The following is a 21,154-nucleotide window of genomic DNA, read 5'->3' on the forward strand; positions in this document are numbered from 1 at the left end:
TATTGATGAAAGTGCAGCAGAAAGTCAACAATTCAGACTGGCACACATTAGTAATATACAAAAACAACTAGAAGATGAATTAGAAAAATATTCTCGCGCTAGACGTAAGTACTCAACAACTTACAACAGCCTTTCTAATGCCAGCACTGGTTCTACTATCCTTGCATCAGCTGCAGGTGTAACGGGAACAATTCTGTTAGCTACCGGAGTAGGGACTCCAGTTTCTCTAATCCTAGGTGGTGTCGCAGCAGCAGTTGGTGGTTTATCATTTATAGCATCAGCTATAATGAAAAAAATTGTGAAAAAGCTTGAAAAACACGAATCCATTTCCACTCTTGCATCATCAAAATTGTCTAGCCTAAAACTGTCTATCAGTAAAGCACTTGAAGATTCAAAAGTTTCTGACGAAGAATTCAAACAGATACAAACAGACTTTGATGACTACAAAAGTAAGAAAGCAAGTATTCAAACAAAAACACGAGCTGAATATAACAAGCCACTCGATATAGAAGATCTGAAAAAGCAGTTTTTAAAAAAGGGGATTCAAATAGGACGGGAAGAAAAAGTAAAAATAGAATCACTTGTAAAGAGTTAACTATTCGTTTAGACAGTCACATTGCATGTATCAGATATAATTCTAACAGTGAAAGAACACATGAAGTAAAGTTTGTAAATGAGAGAGCGTATTGAGCTTAAGAATGTTGTATCAGAGAAAGGGGGAATGTACGTTCTGGGTTACTGATTCCGACAGACCCGGCATTGGTTCAAAACAACCTTACTTTACTGTATTTTTTTTTGTATGGATTTATGCAGTATTTTTCTGATTTTGTCGCATGTTTCATTTTAGTAAAAGTTTAGTCCAGAAGCCTATTTTGCGTTAATATTTAGGGTCTGTCGGAATCGGTGAGCCAGAACGTACATTCCCCCTTTCTCTGTGTGTGTTTTAGAGAGAGAGAGAGAGAGAGAGAGAGAGAGAGAGAGAGAGAGAGAGAGAGAGAGAGAGAGAGAGAGAGAGAGAGAGAGAGAGAGAGAGAGAGAGAGAGAGAGAGAGAGAGAGAGAGAGAGAGAGAGAGAAGGGCCACTTAGAAATAAGGGTTGAATAAAAAATTGTCAGATCAATTTTCCGCTTCAGGGTAAGCACAGTGCGTGGCTGGCTTTTGCTCGCCATTTTGATAAAGGGAGATTACTCTCGAACATTATCACTACAGCCGGACTTTAGCTTCCCCGGGACTTGAAAATAGTATCACTACAAGCGGACTATCACTATATCCGGACTGAAAAATATCACTACAACCGGACTAAGTTAACAAAGAACATGAACAACTGGGACCGGGACCCAGAAATTCTATTACTACAGCCGGACTATCACTATATGGGTCTATCACTACAGCCGGACTTCACTGTATTACGGTCTCCTTCCGGCAGCAGTCCCAAAATTTCGACTTGTTTTGACCTTAGAACGATGTCTTTATCATAACTGTGAAGAACAGAACGGAGATCACTGTTGAAGTCGGCCAATCTGCAATCATTTTCGTCTCGCGAACACTGCTCGCGAACAACATAACTCTGTATTCTTGTTTTGATAGATTCGCGTAGGACTTTAGCGTCCGGTCAGAGAGATAACTGGCGATAGCCGTGGAGCGATGATGATCAGAATGGTAAAGGGTCTGGATGACTAACATTGAAACACCGATGAAAACTCTATTTGTTTTTGGTACAATTACTGTGTGTGTGCCAGCTGTTACTGCAGTACCTTTTGATAAGGTTGATAAGGTTGATAAGGTGGCTTAGGTCACATCCTCATACATGCTGTTGCTTTGTGTTTAATGTTTGTGAAACAACCTTTTTTCCCTTCGTACATTTAATAAACTTGTGTCTCCTTTGATTGTACATGTAGCGTTGAACAAGCTGTTAATGAGGATGAGTACACAGAGAATACATTAATTGCATCTGGTGTGAATGTAGCGGTGTAATACATTCCACTGCTGTGGCATCCCGACTATAAAGGACATTGTGGTGTGAATGTAGCGGTGTAATACATTCCACTGCTGTGGCATCCCGACTATAAAGGACATTGTGGTGTGAATGTAGCGGTGTAATACATTCCACTGCTGTGGCATCCCGACTATAAAGGACATTGTGGTGTGAATGTGGCGGTGTAATTCATTCCACTGCTGTGGCATCCCGACTATAAAGGACATTGTGGTGTGAATGTAGCGGTGTAATACATTCCACTGCTGTGGCATCCCGACTATAAAGGACATTGTGCACGTGAATAATACATTCCACTGCTGTGGCATCCCGACTATAAAGGACATTGTGCACGTGAATAATACATTCCACTGCTGTGGCATCCCGACTATAAAGGACATTGTGCACGTGAATAATACATTCCACTGCTGTGGCATCCCGACTAAAAAGGACATTGTGCACGTGAATTTGCTGTTTGTTTTGCATTCCTGGTAATACCGCTTATAACATCGTCACTTGGGATGTCATGGCAATTGTTTGAAAATGTACTCAATTTCATTTCTTTAAGTCCGTAATGTTGAACAGATTTTTCCATTTTTCATGGAAATATTTGCATTTGAATGGAGAAGACTATATGCATTGGTTCTTAGAGCAACAATATAATTATATCCATCTTGCTATCAAGAATCACACAAATTTACATTGCAATGGTCAGTTTGCCATTTCGAAGCTTGGTGTCGATGGTTGCTGATGTTGTTTTTCTGGTAATAATTGAAATGAACTTGGTTTCTGGAAGCTTTCTGTTTAATCATGTGCCCATAATGAACCATAAAAGATAAATTTAGGAGTGAGTTTAGGAGAGAGGGTGAGGTGAGATTGAAATGCAAAATCTGACTAGCAAGTGCTTCCAGCCAAAAAATCTGACTTCAAACATACCATTTTCAAGAAAACTTTTATTCATTGCAAAAAAATCAACAGTGATTATCAAACATTAATACAAACTCATAGAATATGAAGGCAACCTCATAGAATATGAGGCAAATAATAATCACCACTTTCTGATCAAGCAAAGAAACTCTCCCTACCTGAGACACACAGTCAGCAGTTCTGACCTACACACATGTAAAGACACATCTTTAAATACAGTTAGACATCATATGCATTATAATATGGCAGCAACTGCCAGTTGCCCTTCACTAGTAATTTGTAATCATGGATTTAAACAGTGGAGAATTATGTACATCAAGCAATAGACTGTTCTGTTAAAACACATAGATGTACATGCAAATAGTCACACACACACACAGTTACCAAAGCAGAAAAAGATCCTCTCTTGATATTGACAAATACATGATATTATTCTCAATCACAGTAGCACAACAGTGCAGGCAACACCACAGCTGCAGATATGTCCTCTTGATCGATGAGAAGGAATCAGAGCAAAATGGAAAGGCAACATGTTATCCACACCAGCCAACGTTTTATAAGACACATTAAATATGAAAATTAAACCAAGCCACACGTAGAACAGAACAGAGAATACAAAAACTCAATTAATTTAAACCATATAAACACCTATTTACAAATCACACTAAATTTGCATAGATGCTGGCACTACGGTGTACCCTTGTACTGGCACGATGACATTCTGTGTCCAACATTGTCGCATTAAACCCTGTTTATATCGAACTCCTAAAGTTCACATGTCTTGCATCTTATTTTTCTACATTTTTCCTTGTGAGCTAACTTGAAAACTATGTCGGTAATCAGGTCAATATACTGTTCATTTCCAAGTGCTTTGAAACAAGCTTCATCCACGACAACATGTACCAAACTAATCTCTAACAAACAAACTAATAAAAGAGTTTAACAAATTCAAGGCACTTTTAATACATCACTGAAAACCGTATAATCAGGGGTGGAAATGTCTCTCTCTACAGCAGCCATTTTTGCTTGAAAAAAAAGAACAAAGAAAATGATGTCAAGTTTGTACAAAGAGATGATGCCAGCACAGTCTTTTTCTTTACATTTCACACCCTCTCCTGTTGGTTGTTCACCCTGGCAAACTGGCAAAACTGAGACCAATGGCACAGTAGAGAATGAGACACCATTGATAAAGGGTGGGGAACACATCGTCTGTAGTCATCATGACACAAACCCTGACCAAAACCATGATGACGAAATAGGCCGGAGTCAGCTGAATCAGCACAGTGTAAAATACAGACATTTCCAGTCAGCTTGTAAAGTGATAATATTCTAGCACTGAATACTATGATCAATGAAATTGAAAGTCTCCATCTATATATATATATACGACTTGTGTCTGTCTGTCTGTGTGTCTGTCTGTCTGTGTGTGTGTGTGTGTTCGCGATGCACGGCCAAAGTTCTCGATGGATCTGCTTCAAATTTGGTGGGCATATTCAGGTAGACCCTGGACACAACCTGGTCGATGAGACTTTTCAAAATGTGCTCTCAGCGCGCAGCGCTGAACCGATTTTGGTTTTTCTGTTCATCTTCCCAGATCCATTCCCAGTAACTCTTCCTTATCTTCTCCAGTGTTTTGCGTTTATCTCCCTTCCTTCGTGTGGCGTCAATCCATATTCCCGTTACTATTTTTAGAAGGTCACTGTCCACAACGCTTTCATCCATATTCCCGTTACTATTTTTAGAAGGTCACTGTCCACAACGCTTTCATCCCGGCGAAGCCGGGTATTTCTCTACTCCGGCCGGGTATTCCGGCGTACGGTGCGCCACTCACCCGGCCAAGCCGGGTATTCGGCTCTACTTCTTCCCGGCGAAGCGGGTATTCATCTAGTTATACAATATGTTAACAAAATTTTAATTTTGAGATTCAGACTATTTTAACTTCAGATGTTTCTTTGGTCAGGTTTGAGATTGTTGTACTTCAGCTGAAAATGCTCTGATGAGCTTTAATAACAGTACATGTAAAGTAAAGACAAAAAAAATGTACGAGGAAATGAAGTAAAGCATACCTTCACAAATTTGTTGACAACTGTTGTATCAGATCCCTTCTCATAAGGCAGGACTAGTGGATCAGTAAATCTGATAGTGGGTGCAAACTGTCAAAACTCTAAACAACGCATGGGGGAAGAAGTCACACATCTGGACTTCTGGCTTCTGCTACCAGACAATAATCATAAAATCATCTCTTGTGGCATGAACTGGACAAGCACTGAAGAACCAAGTACTTGACAAAACAATTTCTGTCAGAAATGTCAATGCAAATTGATAGATAGATTTACTTCTCTCATGGAATTCCCTTGGGAGATGTTGTATTGCTTTACATGAATAAAGCAGCAATGCTTGACTACTTTTTATTTCACTGCATGCAAGTATTCCTTGTTTCAGTATTTGGCATTACCTGGGACTTTAAAAATGTGTAGTATGTGCAGAGGGAGATCGGGTCCGCACTCAGTAGAAAAGTGAACACAGAATAAACCTTGATAAGGTGAATCTCTTGAAAAAATTGATTAGTAAACCTATTACTGGCAGTAAACTTGTTTTTAAGCCAGGCATTAACTGTCAAACAATCTCAGTGCCTTCACTTTTATTAGCTAAGATAAACTGGGGAATGTTTTGATTTTTCGTGAAGTCCCAAGCAGAAATTGTTGATGGTTAACGGGGGTGGTTGAAGTCACAGATGAGGTCTTTGATATAGGTTGAGTTCCAGTCACGCTCGAAGACGTCATGCAGCTGCTGGCGAAAGTTGCCCTGAGTACTGGTCGAGTTCTGGTTGACGATAAATCCCACTCCTCCCGTCCAGCCAAAATAGTCTTCGGACCAGTTGGAGGTACCTGTTAAAACATTTACTCAATATTGAATGTTCTTCTAACATCTGGAAGATTTCAAACAATGGCTGACAATTAATCTTAGAGATACCTATGTAGGAACAGCTTACATATATATCACAACATTTAATGTTTTTTGATGGAACTATACAAGAGACTTTAGAACTCGGCGATGATGTAACTTTCCAATTTGTTGTTACAGTAAACAGGCAAAGATCTGAAGCTATTCTGTATTTTTCTGTACAACATGAAACGACTATTGTTATGTGAGAAAGCTTGGATAATAGTTGTGCATTTAAGTTTCACACGCCTGTTGATATCTTGTTGTTGTTGTGTGTGTGTGTTCTTTCTTTCTTTATTTGGTGTTTAACGTCGTTTTCAACCACGAAGGTTATATCGCGACGAGTGTGTGTGTGTGGGTGGGTGTGTGTGTGGGTGTATGTGTGTGTGTGTGTGTGTGTGTCTGTGTGTGTGTATGTGTGTGTGTGTGTGTGTGTGTGTGTGTGTGTGTGTGTACAAGTAAGATAATGATAAACACATACCAATATAAGCGTGCTGGTCGGTGACCATGTACTTGTTGTGGTTGACACGGGCATAGGGAATCTTCGTCTGGTTCGTGGTGAAGGCTGGCACTTCAAACAGTTTCTGGAAAAAACAAATGAGACAACGCATGTACTAACAGAACATGTAAATAATATATTACCCCTTACCTCCAACAGCTGCAGACGTTCCCATTTCTACTGTAAGCTTTGCTTTGACATCTCTTCCCCCGCATATATGGTCATTATGAGACATCTCTTCCCCCGCATGTCATGGTTATTATGAGACATCTCTTCCCCCGCATGTCATGGTTATTATGAGACATCTCTTCCCCCGCATGTCATGGTTATTATGAGACATCTCTTCCCCCGCATGTCATGGTTATTATGAGACATCTCTTCCCCCGCATGTCATGGTTATTATGAGACATCTCTTCCCCCGCATGTCATGGTCATTATGAGACATCTCTTCCCCCACATGTCATGGTTATTATGAGACATCTCTTCCCCCGCATGTCATGGTCATTATGAGACATCTCTTCCCCCGCATGTCATGGTTATTATGAGACATCTCTTCCCCCGCATGTCATGGTCATTATGAGACATCTCTTCCCCCGTATGTCATGGTTATTATGAGACATCTCTTCCCCCGCATGTCATGGTCATTATGAGACATCTCTTCCCCCGCATGTCATGGTTATTATGAGACATCTCTTCCTCCGCATGTCATGGTCATTATGAGACATCTCTTCCCCCGCATGTCATGGTTATTATAAGACATCTCTTCCCCCGCATGTCATGGTTATTATGAGACATCTCTTCCCCCGCATGTCATGGTTATTATGAGACATCTCTTCCCCCGCATGTCATGGTTATTATGAGACATCTCTTCCCCCGCATGTCATGGTCATTATGAAACATCTCTTCCCCCGCATGTCATGGTTATTATGAGACATCTCTTCCCCCGCATGTCATGGTCATTATGAAACATCTCTTCCCCCGCATGTCATGGTTATTATGAGACATCTCTTCCCCCGCATGTCATGGTTATGAGACATCTCTTCCCCTGCATGTCATGGTTATTATGAGACATCTCTTCCCCCGCATGTCATGGTTATTATGAGACATCTCTTCCCCCGCATGTCATGGTCATTATGAGACATCTCTTCCCCCGCATGTCATGGTTATTATGAGACATCTCTTCCCCCGCATGTCATGGTTATTATGAGACATCTCTTCCCCCGCATGTCATGGTTATTATGAGACATCTCTTCCCCCGCATGTCATGGTTATTATGAGACATCTCTTCCCCCGCATGTCATGGTTATTATGAGGAGCACAATCTCCTCAGGGTTACTAACCCACATAGGAATGGCTGTCTTACCGCCCACTCCAAATCTTTCAGTCAGAACAGCCTTCTTTCTACCTTGCCCCTATACAGTGGAGTCCGGGTACAACGAATCTCAAGGGAGATACATTTTAGTTCGTTATATCAGTAATTCGCTGTAGAGTTTTCAACCCTAAATGGCCTTAAGACAAGTTTTCCCACTCACCTTCAAATGATCGTCCCATCGATCTTTCCTTGGAGAGTACAATCTCTGCATGTTTTCAACAGCTTCATAATATAATCCATAGAGGCATAGTTCAAATGTTCACTTTACTGTCACAATTTTAGAAGTAAAATTTAAAAAGTCGTGTAAAAGCATGTACATATGTACATTCTGATCAATCTCCGATTTCATGGTGTCCACCAGTTCTGGTGCATGTACTACCCTGGCCAAGTTTCCTCTCAAGACATCAAAGAGACCGCCCCATAGGTTAAACTCCCCATAGGTTAAACTCGGTCACTGACCCGGGAGTGACCCGGGTGCAGGAAGTGTTTCCTCTCTCATAAAGGGGAACCACCTCTCATAGCTAAAACTGGGTCAATGACCCCTGGGAAGAAGGTCACAGTGTCTATAAACAAGGCCACCCCCTCACAGGCAGATCGTTGTAGCCTTGTGACTTTTTAGAGCACAGTCATAGCTTAGCAGCTGATGAGTGGAATAGTGAAAACACAGCGGGGGTGGCTGTTCCGTGCACCTCCCGCTGTTTGTTCAGAGTTTGTTCAGAGTTCGCTCAGAGTTCGCTCATCACGCGATGTGCACTTGTGTTTGTGTATTTTTGTCTTTGGAGACAGTTATTGACATCAGTTCGTTGTAGCCTTGTGACTTTTAGAGACAAAACGGCTCTGGGGCGATGAAAACGTGTTTGTTATAAGAGGGGTTCGTTATGCAAATGAGTTCAAAAGGTTCGTTGTGGCCGGAAAGTAACAAGTAAGAAATAGAAGGCTGTCTGCCGGGAAATCAATGGCAGTTCGTTAAAAGCGGGATTTCGTTATACCCAGGTTCGTTATACCTGGACTCCACTGTAGTCAGAACAGCCTTCTACCTTGCCCCTATAGTCAGAACAGCCTTCTACCTTGCCCCTATAGTCAGAACAGCCTTCTACCTTGCCCCTATAGTCAGAACAGCCTTCTACCTTGCCCCTATAGTCAGAACAGCCTTCTACCTTGCCCCTATAGTCAGAACAGCCTTCTACCTTGCCCCTATAGTCAGAACAGCCTTCTACCTTGCCCCTATAGTCAGAACAGCCTTCTACCTTGCCCCTATAGTCAGAACAGCCTTCTACCTTGCCCCTATAGTCAGAACAGCCTTCTACCTTGCCCCTATAGTCAGAACAGCCTTCTACCTTGCCCCTATTTGACAATGTACAGTGGAACCTGACCTCTCCTCAACCACCATCTGTCCACAACCACCATCTGTCCACAACCACCATCTGTCCACAACCACCATCTGTCCACAACCACCACCCCAGAGGATCCCCTACATGCTTTTTTCTTCCACATAAATAATCTTTGGATAACTACAATTTGTCATTAGCGACCACTTTTGGTCGGTCCCTCGGGTGGTTGTTATCGACAGGTTTGACTGTGTTAGGGTGCTGCATGTTTTCAAATGTCTTTTTCATACCTAGTGCCACTCTTGTGTTGGATCAATGTCCAGGCTTGACTGTCTTAGGGTGCTGCATGTCTTGTTCATACCTAGTGCCACTCTTGTGTTGGATCAATGTCCAGGCTTGACTGTCTTAGGGTGCTGCATGTCTTGTTCATACCTAGTGCCACTCTTGTGTTGGATCAATGTCCAGGCTTGACTGTGTTAGGGTGCTGCATGTCTTGTTCATACTTAGTGCCACTCTTGTGTTGGATCAATGTCCAGGCTTGACTGTGTTAGGGTGCTGCATGTCTTGTTCATACCTAGTGCCACTCTTGTGTTGGATCAATGTCCAGGCTTGACTGTCTTAGGGTGCTGCATGTCTTGTTCATACCTAGTGCCACTCTTGTGTTGGATCAATGTCCAGGCTTGACTGTCTTAGGGTGCTGCATGTCTTGTTCATACCTAGTGCCACTCTTGTGTTGGATCAATGTCCAGGCTTGACTGTCTTAGGGTGCTGCATGTCTTGTTCATACCTAGTGCCACTCTTGTGTTGGATCAATGTCCAGGCTTGACTGTGTTAGGGTGCTGCATGTCTTGTTCATACCTAGTGCCACTCTTGTGTTGGATCAATGTCCAGGCTTGACTGTGTTAGGGTGCTGCATGTCTTGTTCATACCTAGTGCCACTCTTGTGTTGGATCAATGTCCAGGCTTGACTGTGTTAGGGTGCTGCGTGTCTTGTTCATACCTAGTGCCACTCTTGTGTTGGATCAATGTCCAGGCTTGACTGTCTTAGGGTGCTGCATGTCTTGTTCATACCTAGTGCCACTCTTGTGTTGGATCAATGTCCAGGCTTGACCTAGTGGAGAATGAGTAGTGCTGTTTATGCATTGTACAGAGGGCAAAGGAAGGGGACAGACAGACAGACAGACAGACAGACAGACAGAGAGAGAGAGCTGACTGGTACAACAATGACAAGAGAACTGACCACTTGAAGGTCGGTGTGGGGGTAGTGTAGGTGTCCCATCATGGTCAGGGAGCAGAGCAAGGGGTACATGTCTTTCTTGGTGTGATTCCACTTGCTGGCCAGTATGCGTACCCTCACCCGCCGGTCAAACGCCGCTTCCCTCAGTGCATCGTCGATCACTGGCCAGTACCTGCGCAAGTCACAAACATAACACTAAATCAAATAGCTAAAAAAATAAAACAATTTGCTTGAGTATTTCAAGAGTAATTCTCCATGGCTGAGTACGTGAGGATTAAATGTTATGCGAATATCTTGAATTCTTAACTAAGACATCTGAACATTCAAGTTGATTTCCATCAATAAATACTGTAATTTGATTGAACCATGTGGACCACAGCCTGTGTATTTTTAGTGAAGTACAAGGAATATTCCTCACATCTTTGCTTAAGTTGAACAAAACTGACAACACTAACAAAAAGAGACACTGAATGGTGTTACTTGGTAGTGTTAATGAGATGAAAATATCCCTTTCATGAAAAGAATACCCATGATTCCCAGGGAGTTCATTTCCGCCAAGTTCCATGCTATGCGGTAATCATGCTTCCAGAGACAGGTGGAGGTTGTACTCACCTATTATGGGCCAGGTAGAGAGAGGAGGGACTGTAGTCCATGACAGCAATGTTGATAAACTCCTTAGCGTTTTTGATAACATCAAGGATGGCATCAAGGTCCTTTGTACGCCCCTCTGGGCAAAACTCAGGAGGTGAGCTCTGCAATTTTGGAGGGTAAAGTACAGCATGGCGTTCTCTGAATCAAGAGGGACTGAACAAAGTTGTTGGGCTGGATATGATGTGTGTGAGTGTGGTTAAATAAGGTGCTTCAAAACAAACTTGTACTTCAAAGAATACAATGGTGCTGAAAAATTGTGAGATACATTTAGTCCACAAATGAATAAAAGCACACATTTGAAGCACACAGCCACAACAAACGTCATTTTCATACCTCTTATTTTAAGATGTTCTGTCTCAATATTACGTTTCCTTACATTTGTTTTCTCTTGATAATGTATTATAATCTTTCTCTTGATAATGTTTTATAATCTACCTCCATTTAAAGACTTCACAGTAAGTAGTGCACAATGTTTTCTCTTGATAATGTATTATAATCTTTCTCTTGATAATGTTTTATAATCTTTCTCTTGATAATGTTTTATAATCTACCTCCATTTAAAGACTTCACAGTAAGTAGTGCACAATGTTTTCGCTTGATAATGTTTTATAATCTACCTTCATTTAAAGACTTCACAGTAAGTAGGGCACAATGTTTTCGCTTGATAATGTTTTATAATCTACCTCCATTTAAAGACTTCACAGTAAGTAGGGCACAATGTTTTCGCTTGATAATGTATTATAATCTACCTCCATTTAAAGACTTCACAGTAAGTAGGGCACAATGTTTTCGCTTGATAATGTTTTATAATCTACCTCCATATAAAGACTTCACAGTAAGTAGGGCACAATTTGTTTGTAAAGCGCAGTTCATGCAAGTCATAAAGGATAAAAATGCAACAGTGACATAACGGTGTAGCCAAACGTTGAACCCACAGATACATATTCAGAGACGTGTGTCATTGTTCTTTGTTACAACATGCTAACAGGTGTGTAGAACATGCTAACAGGTGTGTAGAACATGCTAACAGGTGTGTAGAACATGCTAACAGGTGTGTAGAACAGGTACGTACAGACAGGTAGACAGGCGCCGTTGTGTCGTTGAAGCGGACGTCCATGGGGTTGGTGACGTTGATGTCGGTGTTGAAGTCGGAGGGCCAGGTGTCGGGGATGGTGTTTTTGGGGTCACCCAGGTACCAGTAGACGTCAAAGATGTTCTGCAGGTTAGCCGCCAGACTGGAACAGTTCTGGACCAGCACGCCTAGTTCCTTCACCTGTCACCGCACAGCCAAACCAGCGATCAGTCACAGACAAGGGGTGAACAGGGGAATAGACGGAAATTTCTAATTGGAGTTAAAGTGTGTAAACGATTCGCTTAGGCAATCACTTCTGACATGCCATCGCTCAAAAGTCTGGTACATCTCTAAATTCACATACATTCTCTTTGTTTTGCCCCTCCATCTATAACCTTACTTTTTGCCAGGGAAAAAGCTTACCAGCCTTTGCTCAACAGTTCTATTTATCTCTAAAAGCTCGGGTGACATTGCACAGCCAACAGTTATTTCCCATATAAGTGGAAACAATAAAAAAAAAAAGTCTTGCTATATTCCTCATTTTACAAAGGTACCCTGCGCAATTACTTTTAACCACAGGGAAAAGACATGAGAATTCTAGAGCAAAAACTTTGAAGGAGTATGTCTTAACTCAAATCACACCATGGAAGACTTTGAACGCCAGTGAGTCTAACACGATGCTGCTGAAAGTGACAGACCTGTGTGAGTGATCTCCAGTCCAGGTTAGCACTGCCGATGTAAAAGTGTTTGCCATCCACCAGCCAGAACTTGGTGTGCAGGATGCCCTTGTCCAACAGACGGGTAAAGTTCACTGTGCGCACTTCCACCGTGTGACCTGCACACACATTGCACATCATTAGGACTGAAAATGTTGCCAATCTGCGCCTTCTTCGCTTGCCCTAACACTAACAGTAACACTAACAATAATTGTACTTTCACTTGTACAACTCCTGGCATAGCAATGGATACACGGATTACAATCCTTTACTCCATTCTCACCTTTACTTAAAGTCAGTTCCTTTATCCTGACATCACAAATAATACCAAAATATGATCCAAACTGAACGGTATGGCAGGAGCAGGGATGCGAGTGCCTCACAGTGCTTTTCCCAATGGTCAGCACATCTCTCTCTCTTTTGCTCCTTCATTTGACTTTTCTTCCCCCAGTACACAGGTGTCCTGTTTAGTTTTCTCCACCTAAACACCTTACCTGACCCTTGGCCTTTCTGCGAGAGGATAGCCGTGTCGTTGTTCTCAGCGTTCTGCACGATCCTCAGAGACAAGTTATGATTCCCCACATCCAGCAGTGACCGAAAGATGTCCTCTCCCTGAAAAACACAATACAAAATGTCAAGTTTTGTGCACTGCAAGGCTATAATGTGTCCACTCCAGCAGTGACTGAAAGATGTCCTCTCCCTGAAAAACACAATACAAAATGTCAAGTTTTGTGCACTGCAAGGCTATAATGTGTCCACTCCAGCAGTGACTGAAAGATGTCCTCTCCCTGAAAAACACAATACAAAATGTCAAGTTTTGTGCACTGCAAGGATATAATGTGTCCACTCCAGCAGTGACTGAAAGATGTCCTCTCCCTGAAAAACACAATACAAAATGTCAAGTTTTGTGCACTGCAAGGCTATAATGTGTCCACTCCAGCAGTGACTGAAAGATGTCCTCTCCCTGAAAAACACAATACAAAATGTCAAGTTTTGTGCACTGCAAGGATATAATGTCTCCACTCCCTGCTGTGTCTGCAATATTCTGTATCAAATTCATAAAGCGACAAGAAGGTGCATGAAATCAGTCGGCAAAGGACAACATTTCTAACCAAACTCACATCAGCGGAGCTGTTGTCATGGAAAGCAATGTCAGAGCCTCTGAGCGTCCAGTAGTAGGATGCGATGTGGATGGACTCCTTGGCCGATTCAATCAGAGATTTCAGGCCGCTGTACGTTGAGGGGTGTACCTGCTGACCCTCCGCAAACGTCAGGTTTTGTGGGATGGACTCCACCAGGGTGAACCTGCAAGGAAGCAGGGGAACAAAACATTCAGATTCACCATTACAGAAAAAGCACCCTATTTATTTATTTATTTTGATCTAGTGTTTTATAAGGGAAAGGGGGGGGGGATGGACACAGAACAAAATCCCAGAAATCAACTGAGAAAGACATTGATAGACGATAAAAGACGATTAAAAAAAATTACAGTAAACTGCTGGGCAGAAAACCTTTAACCTAATCCAGTTCACTTATTCAGGTAAACCTTGACCAAGCATGCTGAAGTGTCTTTCTTTCTTTCTTTCTTTATTTGGTGTTTAACGTTGTTTTCAACCGTTAAAGGTTATATCGCGACGGGGAAAGGGGGGGGATGGGATAGAGCCACTTGTTATTTGTTTCTTGTTCACAAAAGCACTAATAAAAAAATTGCTCCAGGGGCTTGCAACGTAGTACAATATATGACCTTACTGGGAGAATGCAAGTTTCCAGTACAAAGGACTTAACATTTCTTACAGACTGCTTGACTAAAATCTTTACAAACATTGACTATATTCAGGCATGGGAATTGAAAATTGTAAAAAAGGCGGAAAATTTATAACTGAAGACGCGAAGCGTCAAGTCGACGGCGCGAAGCGCCTAGCCTTACTAGGGGGGTCCGGGGGCATGCTCCCCCGGAAAAAAATTTCTACAAAGAACCCAGATGGTGCAATCTGGTGTCATCTGAGCTCCAAGTTTTCCATTAAATTCTGTTTTTAGAATCAGAGTTTTTAGTACAAAAATGTACCAATTTTTGCTTTTTTGAAGAAAAAAAATATATACATGTATTATATGGTTTAAATTGAAAACAAATTTATCTGTTGAGACAAACAGGACAATGTAACTTGTAACACAATCTGTGCAATCTGGTTTACTTTCAAACATAAAAGTTCAATAACTGAGGCGGGCGGTAGCAATGCGTGAACAAAGTACGGAAAGTTTTCGCGGGCTTTTGCGCAAAGGCCAAAGTAACCGGTGCTTTTTTTGTGTGCCTCCCCCCTTTATTTTTTCGGCGGACACTTTTGCATTTTCGGCGGAACAAAAAAAGAAATCGGCGGAAATCCGCCGTTCGGCGGACAATTCCCATGCCTGTATATTCTATACAAGAAACACTTAACAAAGGTAAAAGGAGAAACAGAATCCGTTAGTCGCCTCTTACGACATGCTGGGGAGCATCGGGTAAATTCTTCCCCCTAACCCGCGGGGGGTATGTTGAAGTGTACCACTTTGACAGCATGCATACACCGAGTACTGAGCGTCAGAAGATAATAGTTAATACAAACTATCATAGTGAAAGAAAGCAAAATCCTCTTCTTCTAAGCCACATGTTATAGTGATGAAGACTGATTATTGTGTTTCGTATTAGCAGTGTGGTGCACATATTCCTCTGAGTAATACACTATTTTTTAAGAAAGTCTATCAGACTGAAGTAAGATGATAGAATCTATAGAATGATAATACATAATGGAATAGAAATCCTGTGTGGTATTTTTTTAAACTTACACACAGTTATCAGCATACTGTGACGGGGCCAATGGTGGAGCCACTGCTATAAAGTCCATGGGCATCTCGTTCACACCCAGCCCCTCATCATCATCACCCGCTGTGTGTGTGTTCCCCCTGTCACTGTCAGTGCCGGGGGCTGGTTCAGCACAGGTGAAGTAACACTCCGTGGACATGCCGTAGTAGGCCACCACTGACAAGGCAGTGAACACTCCCGCAGCAAAAATGCCAAAGTAGAAGCAGAAGGATGCAAAACACAATGGTCTTTTTGCCCTCCTGGCTCCTCTGTGGGTTCCAATCCAGTTGTCAGCGGAGACTGAGTCGTCCAGTGTGTTGGATACCAGCATGGCCTTGTCGCCGCTCAGTCGGTCAGGTTGCTGTTTGGATGACCCCATTGACGACTTTGGTTTCATGGTGCTTGTCTTATACACCAGTGACTGTAGAAAGCACCGTCACCTCAGGCTCAGTAGATCTTTGGTTTGTGAATTTCTGAAATCAGAATGAAGAAATAATACAAATGACTGGTTTTTCTTACATTGCATTCCCAGCAAGATAACAAAAAGTGCTGCAAAGTTAAGTTTAAAAGAATATCAAACCTGACTGGTTGGTTATTGCTTTGTACCAACCAACTAGGTATGATAAGTTTTGAGACAAACCTGAACTTTGTGGCACTGTTTGTAATAATTTTCAAGTGTTTTTTTGTATACATGTAGTGAAGTACTGGCTTGAACTTGAAGTTGCAATGCAATTTTAACGTTAAAATCGGGCCACAACTTTTACTGCAGAGCACTGCATCCACAATCAAGACATGAAACAAATTATCATCGTGTAGGATTTAACATAAAATATGAGCAGTGACATTGACATCTTCAGGTTTTAGACGTGTTTACATGGTACCGGAGCTATATATAGCCTGATCTTGCTCTTGTTAAAAATACAGCAAAGCTAGGTTGGTACGAGATCCATCTCTACAGTGTGCAACAATGTCTGTGTGGCCCTCAACAAGTAAATGAAAAAACAAAGGCTTATCATTGACATTGCTTGTTCTAAAAGACACACGCTTTCATCTGTGAGATCAAGCAACACTCTAGATAAGCCTTCATTTCCTCAAAACTGCATTCTCTTATCTTGAGCGTGAGTGGCCTAGTCCCTATAACCTTGTGGAAGCAATGTTACATACTGAAAGAAGAGCATGTGTGTGTGTCTGTGCTCTCTCTCTCTTTCTTTCTCCCTTTTTCTTAAAGGGTAGTTGTGTGTGTGTGTGAATTATCTCTCTCTGAAGATAAAGAGGCGCACACGTGTGTAGTGAGAGAGAGAGCAAGAGAGAGAGATAGAGATTGAGAGTGTGTTTGTTTGTGTGAGCGCCAGAGATGGCCAATTACTGAATTAGTCCCTTGTGGAGGGTATGCACTATGAGGTGCCTTGGGTGGTGGACGTCAGGTTTTGCCAAATAAGTCACTGCACTTCTATCTAATTATCTTATCTTGAGTGTGACTTTTTATCTTTGTGCACAAACAACGCTCTAGATAACTGATAAGGCTTCATTGTTTGATGATAAAAAAATGTTCCGTCCGCTTTCAACGCTTTAAAGACCAATCTGTCACTTGTAGCATTGTGGAACTGAAATGATCTCAGATTCTGTATAAAAACAATTAACCTGACACGAAGCTAGATATCTATATATATATATTATATATATATAAAACATCAGAAATTGTGAAAGAAACAATTGAAAGTCAGCAGAGACTTTCTTCCGAGATTTGTTAAAATCTCTTAGCAAAGATAGAGAGAGAAATAAGTATCCCTTCACAGACAGCCTATTGGGAGCATCAGACCCTCCTCAAGGGGGACCGAGATTTACAGAGCAAAGTCCCTTTGTGGGGGACGTATCGCAAGGTAATCTAGTCCTGAGGATTATTATATATATATATATATATATATGGAGATGTATCCACACCACTACTACCATTTAAACAAATGTGTTAACCTCTATCTCGATCTCCAGCTAACTAAAGGAGCGGTCACACTGAACAATTTTCCCCGTAACACGGAACGATTTTCGAACATAATCAAGCCACTCGCAAGTGATTCTCTTGTTGCTTCAGACAATAGAACTGGCTCTATTCTCAGGGAGTCAATCAAAGGTCGGAACCAATCAGAACACTCCGTTGTGGCCTTCACGTCTTAACTTAATAAATGCATGGCACTGGCTGACAGCAGCAAACAGCGTCTCTTGATTTAAAACTTTTCGGAAGAAGTTCTTTACTCAGATACAAAGGAGACATTTAACTTTTAGGGTGTGTTCGACCTTAGGGAACCATCAGATGCAACTGCCTGCTTAACATCTTTCTCCTGAAGGCCTTATGCTTAGTTATAGGTATTTCAAAAAAAGGTGAGAGCTAAACCTGCTTGCCCAAAATGCACCTGCTCGATCGCGCTCTATGAATATAGAGAATACATAGCCGTGTGACGACATGCGAGTCAATGGGCGATCATCTGATATGGAACGAATCCCAGGGTTGAAATATATCGCTGCAGTGTGTTCCTGCCTTAAGACTTCCAGATCCACACCAGGAAACTAAATATTATTGTAAATCGTATAACTGTAGACCTGCCCAAGCACATACTTACAGTAACTGTCTACGCGGTTAATCCTAAAAACTAGGCAACAATATGCTTTTATCAGAAACACCACTGGAAGGCCAAATCTTCCTTCCAACTGATGGAAAACAAAGGAAACGGGTGAAAAGTGAGATGTATGTATTTGTTGCAATGAACTGGGGGACATACAAGGACTGCATGAGCCACCCCCGCTGATAACTTGTCTCTTGCTTCATAGTTTTTTCACATTAGCGGATGTCATTTGTCATTTGTCCACACAGAGGGGATGGGAAACAGCTGCAAAAAGCCAAGGAAACTCAAACGTATTGAGAAGCAAAACGTTTGTCCACCCGCCTTGCTAACTTGCTTTGTTTGTGTTGTCAAATGGATACCACTACCAGCACCATGACAGTTGTACTTAATTATTCATACTGAGAAAAAAAGGTAAGAGTTAAAAACTGTCTGAGTTTACCTTGAAAAAAGACTGTTTGGCACAATGCGATCACTATCTCCTCGGAACAAACCCACAATAACGATAGCCATCGACTTACCAGAGACCAAAACAAAGCTGACTGAATCATGTGAGGTCTAAAAGCGTTTGCTAAATGCACGGCCTCATGCGCAATTTGTTCAGAGGAGCAAGTTGGCTGGAAATAGTACAGAACTGCTCAATGTTGGGTAGCGAGAGTTACCTTTCTTATTCTTAATTAGGCGCATTTCTAAACGGAAGTATTTCCAGACAGTACAAACTGGAACTTGTTTGGAAGGAAACTATGCAGGAACCAGAGATACTTACAGATCTGTGGCAGGAACTGAGGAATGAAGCATTGTTTCTTGTGATGTTTACGTCTAGTTTCCATGTTTTCTAGGATGCAATTGAAACGAAAATCAGTATACGTTTTGTGAAAAAGGTAATAGAAGACTCTGCGCATTGTTTTGAGAGGGACAGCATTGTCTCAGAGCGAGGTTTGTACAGATAATGGACACTTGTCTTGTCTTGTCTTTCCGTTATTGCCCACAATCAGCAGTAGTGATTACTTCGGCACTTGATGGGATGTTGCGCAAGTCCAAGAAAGCAGCGTCTCCAGCATCCAAAAGTCCATTAAAATTTACAGGTTGGGGGAGTATGGGGGGGAGGGGATGAGTCACAGTGGCTACTGGTTTAGTGCGAGGCGCGCGACACAAAGGTGTCGACAGTGCGGGCCTCGACGACAGCTGCTGGTAGAGAGTTCCAGTCCTTCACTGTGCTAGGTAGAAAAGCGGCACTCCGATACTGAGTGCGGCAGGTGATGAGGCCGAACTGCTGGCAGTGGCCTCTTCGCTGGCGTGGTGGTAGGGGGGGCCAGCTTCGACTTGATGCCCGGACAGTGTACGATGCTGTTCGTGATCTTGTAGAGCATCGATAGGCGGGCAAGCTTCCTGCGCTCCTCCAGAGACTGCCACTCAAGGTAGTCCAGCATCCGGCTGACACTTGACGTGTTGTGATAGCGGTTGCAGACGAATCGGGCAGCTCGTCTCTGGACGGCCTCAAGCTTGTCGATGTTCTTTTGGGTGTGCGGGTCCCATACCGACGAGGCGTACTCCAGGATAGGCCTGACAAAGGCCTTGTACGCCTGTTCTTTCACGGATCTTGATGAGATCTTCAGATTGCGCCGCAGGAACCCCAGGGTCTTGTTTGCCTTGCTGACGATGTTGTTGATATGGTCGTCCCAGCACAGGTCACCCTGAATGGTCACACCCAGGTACTTGACCGCCTTCACTGTCTCCGGCGTATGCCCATGGAGCTGGTAAGAGGGCTGTAGTGGGCGTCTGCTCCTCGTAACAAGCAGGGTGTTGCACTTTGCAGGGTGGAACTGCATGTCCCAGCTCTTTTCCCACTCGGCTAGGCGATGGAGGTCTTGTTGTTGCTGGGCCTGGTCATTTACACTAGTCACCACCCTGTATACTGCAGTGTCGTCCGCAAACAGGCGCGCTAGTGCCGTCAGTCTCTCCGGGAGGTCGTTAATGTACGCTAAGAATAGCGTCGGCCCCAGCACCGAGCCCTGCGGCACCCCTGAGCGGACGCTGCCAAACGAGGAGCGGCTGCCATTCACCACCACGGCTTGACGTCTTTGATGGAGAAAGTTCTTGATCCAAGCAAGTGCAGCTCCCCGGACACCGAAGTTTCGGAGTTTGTGGGTAAGCAGACACGCACTGCACCTCACCTGTAGAGCCAGTAAAGATCATGGCTCAAGACTGGACAGATCACACACTACACCTCACCTGTAGAGCCAGTAAAGATCATGGCTCAAGACTGGACAGATCACACGCTGCACCTCACCTGCAGAGCCAGTAAAGATCATGGCTCAAGACTGGACAGATCACACGCTGCACCTCACCTGCAGAGCCAGTAAAGATCATGGCTCAAGACTGGACAGATCACACGCTGCACCTCACCTGCAGAGCCAGTAAAGATCATGGCTCAAGACTGGACAGATCACACACTGCACCTCACCTGTAGAGCCAGTAAAGACCATGGCTCAAGACTGGACAGATCACACTGCACCTCACCTGTAGAGCCAGTAAAGACCATGGCTCAAGACTGGACAGATCACACACTGCACCTGTAGAGCCAGTAAAGACCATGGCTCAAGACTGGACAGATCACACACTGCACCTGTAGAGCCAGTAAAGACCATGGCTCAAGACTGGACAGATCACACTGCACCTCACCTGTAGAGCCAGTAAAGACCATGGCTCAAGACTGGACAGATCACACACTGCACCTGTAGAGCCAGTAAAGACCATGGCTCAAGACTGGACAGATCACACACTGCACCTGTAGAGCCAGTAAAGACCATGGCTCAAGACTGGACAGATCACACTGCACCTCACCTGTAGAGCCAGTAAAGACCATGGCTCAAGACTGGACAGATCACACTGCACCTCACCTGTAGAGCCAGTAAAGACCATGGCTCAAGACTGGACAGATCACACACTGCACCTGTAGAGCCAGTAAAGACCATGGCTCAAGACTG

The 21,154-nt window shown here is 43.0% G+C and overlaps 2 protein-coding genes across 5 annotated transcripts in view; one reads left to right on the forward strand and one right to left on the reverse strand.

Annotated features, from left to right (window-relative positions):
• Positions 1-2,906: 2,906 nt before the first annotated feature.
• LOC138951620 (5'-3' exonuclease PLD3-like) lies at positions 2,907-18,807 on the reverse strand. Of its 3 annotated transcripts, none has more exons than XM_070323150.1 (10): positions 18,689-18,807; positions 15,537-16,025; positions 13,838-14,021; positions 13,211-13,328; positions 12,699-12,835; positions 12,001-12,201; positions 10,890-11,029; positions 10,281-10,449; positions 6,323-6,425; positions 2,907-5,786 (listed from the first exon to the last, which is right to left on the reverse strand). In XM_070323150.1, the coding sequence occupies exons 2-10, from the start codon at positions 15,947-15,949 to the stop codon at positions 5,608-5,610; spliced, it is 1,644 nt and encodes a 547-aa protein (XP_070179251.1). In that variant the 5' UTR covers positions 15,950-16,025; positions 18,689-18,807; the 3' UTR covers positions 2,907-5,607. The 3 variants fall into 3 exon arrangements, with proteins under 3 accessions (XP_070179251.1, XP_070179250.1, XP_070179252.1); XM_070323149.1 differs by having other exon boundaries at positions 18,610-18,764; XM_070323151.1 differs by lacking the exon at positions 18,689-18,807 and adding an exon at positions 16,434-16,458.
• An 85-nt stretch (positions 18,808-18,892) lies between these two features.
• LOC138951621 (uncharacterized) overlaps positions 18,893-21,154 on the forward strand; it is a 28,301-nt gene continuing 26,039 nt past the window's right edge. Inside the window, exon 1 of one of the 2 annotated variants that reach the window (XM_070323152.1) lies at positions 18,893-19,103. The gene's annotated coding sequence lies outside the window, so the exon portion shown is untranslated. The remainder of the gene's footprint in view (positions 19,104-21,154) is intronic. The other variant, XM_070323153.1, reaches the window with a different exon arrangement.

Source organism: Littorina saxatilis, linkage group LG17 (genome assembly GCF_037325665.1).
Source record: "Littorina saxatilis isolate snail1 linkage group LG17, US_GU_Lsax_2.0, whole genome shotgun sequence".
NCBI lineage: Eukaryota > Metazoa > Mollusca > Gastropoda > Littorinimorpha > Littorinidae > Littorina > Littorina saxatilis.

Excerpts from the sequence above, each read along its gene's own strand:
- LOC138951620 (XM_070323150.1), bottom strand. The coding sequence starts at position 15,949 with ATGAAACCAAAGTCGTCAATGGGGTCATCCAAACAGCAACCTGACCGA. Across the intron at positions 14,022-15,536 it reads CAGTATGCTGATAACTGTGT|GTTCACCCTGGTGGAGTCCA; the intron begins GTAAGTTTAAAA and ends GCTTCCTTGCAG. Across the intron at positions 13,329-13,837 it reads ATGACAACAGCTCCGCTGAT|GGAGAGGACATCTTTCGGTC; the intron begins GTGAGTTTGGTT and ends TGTGTTTTTCAG.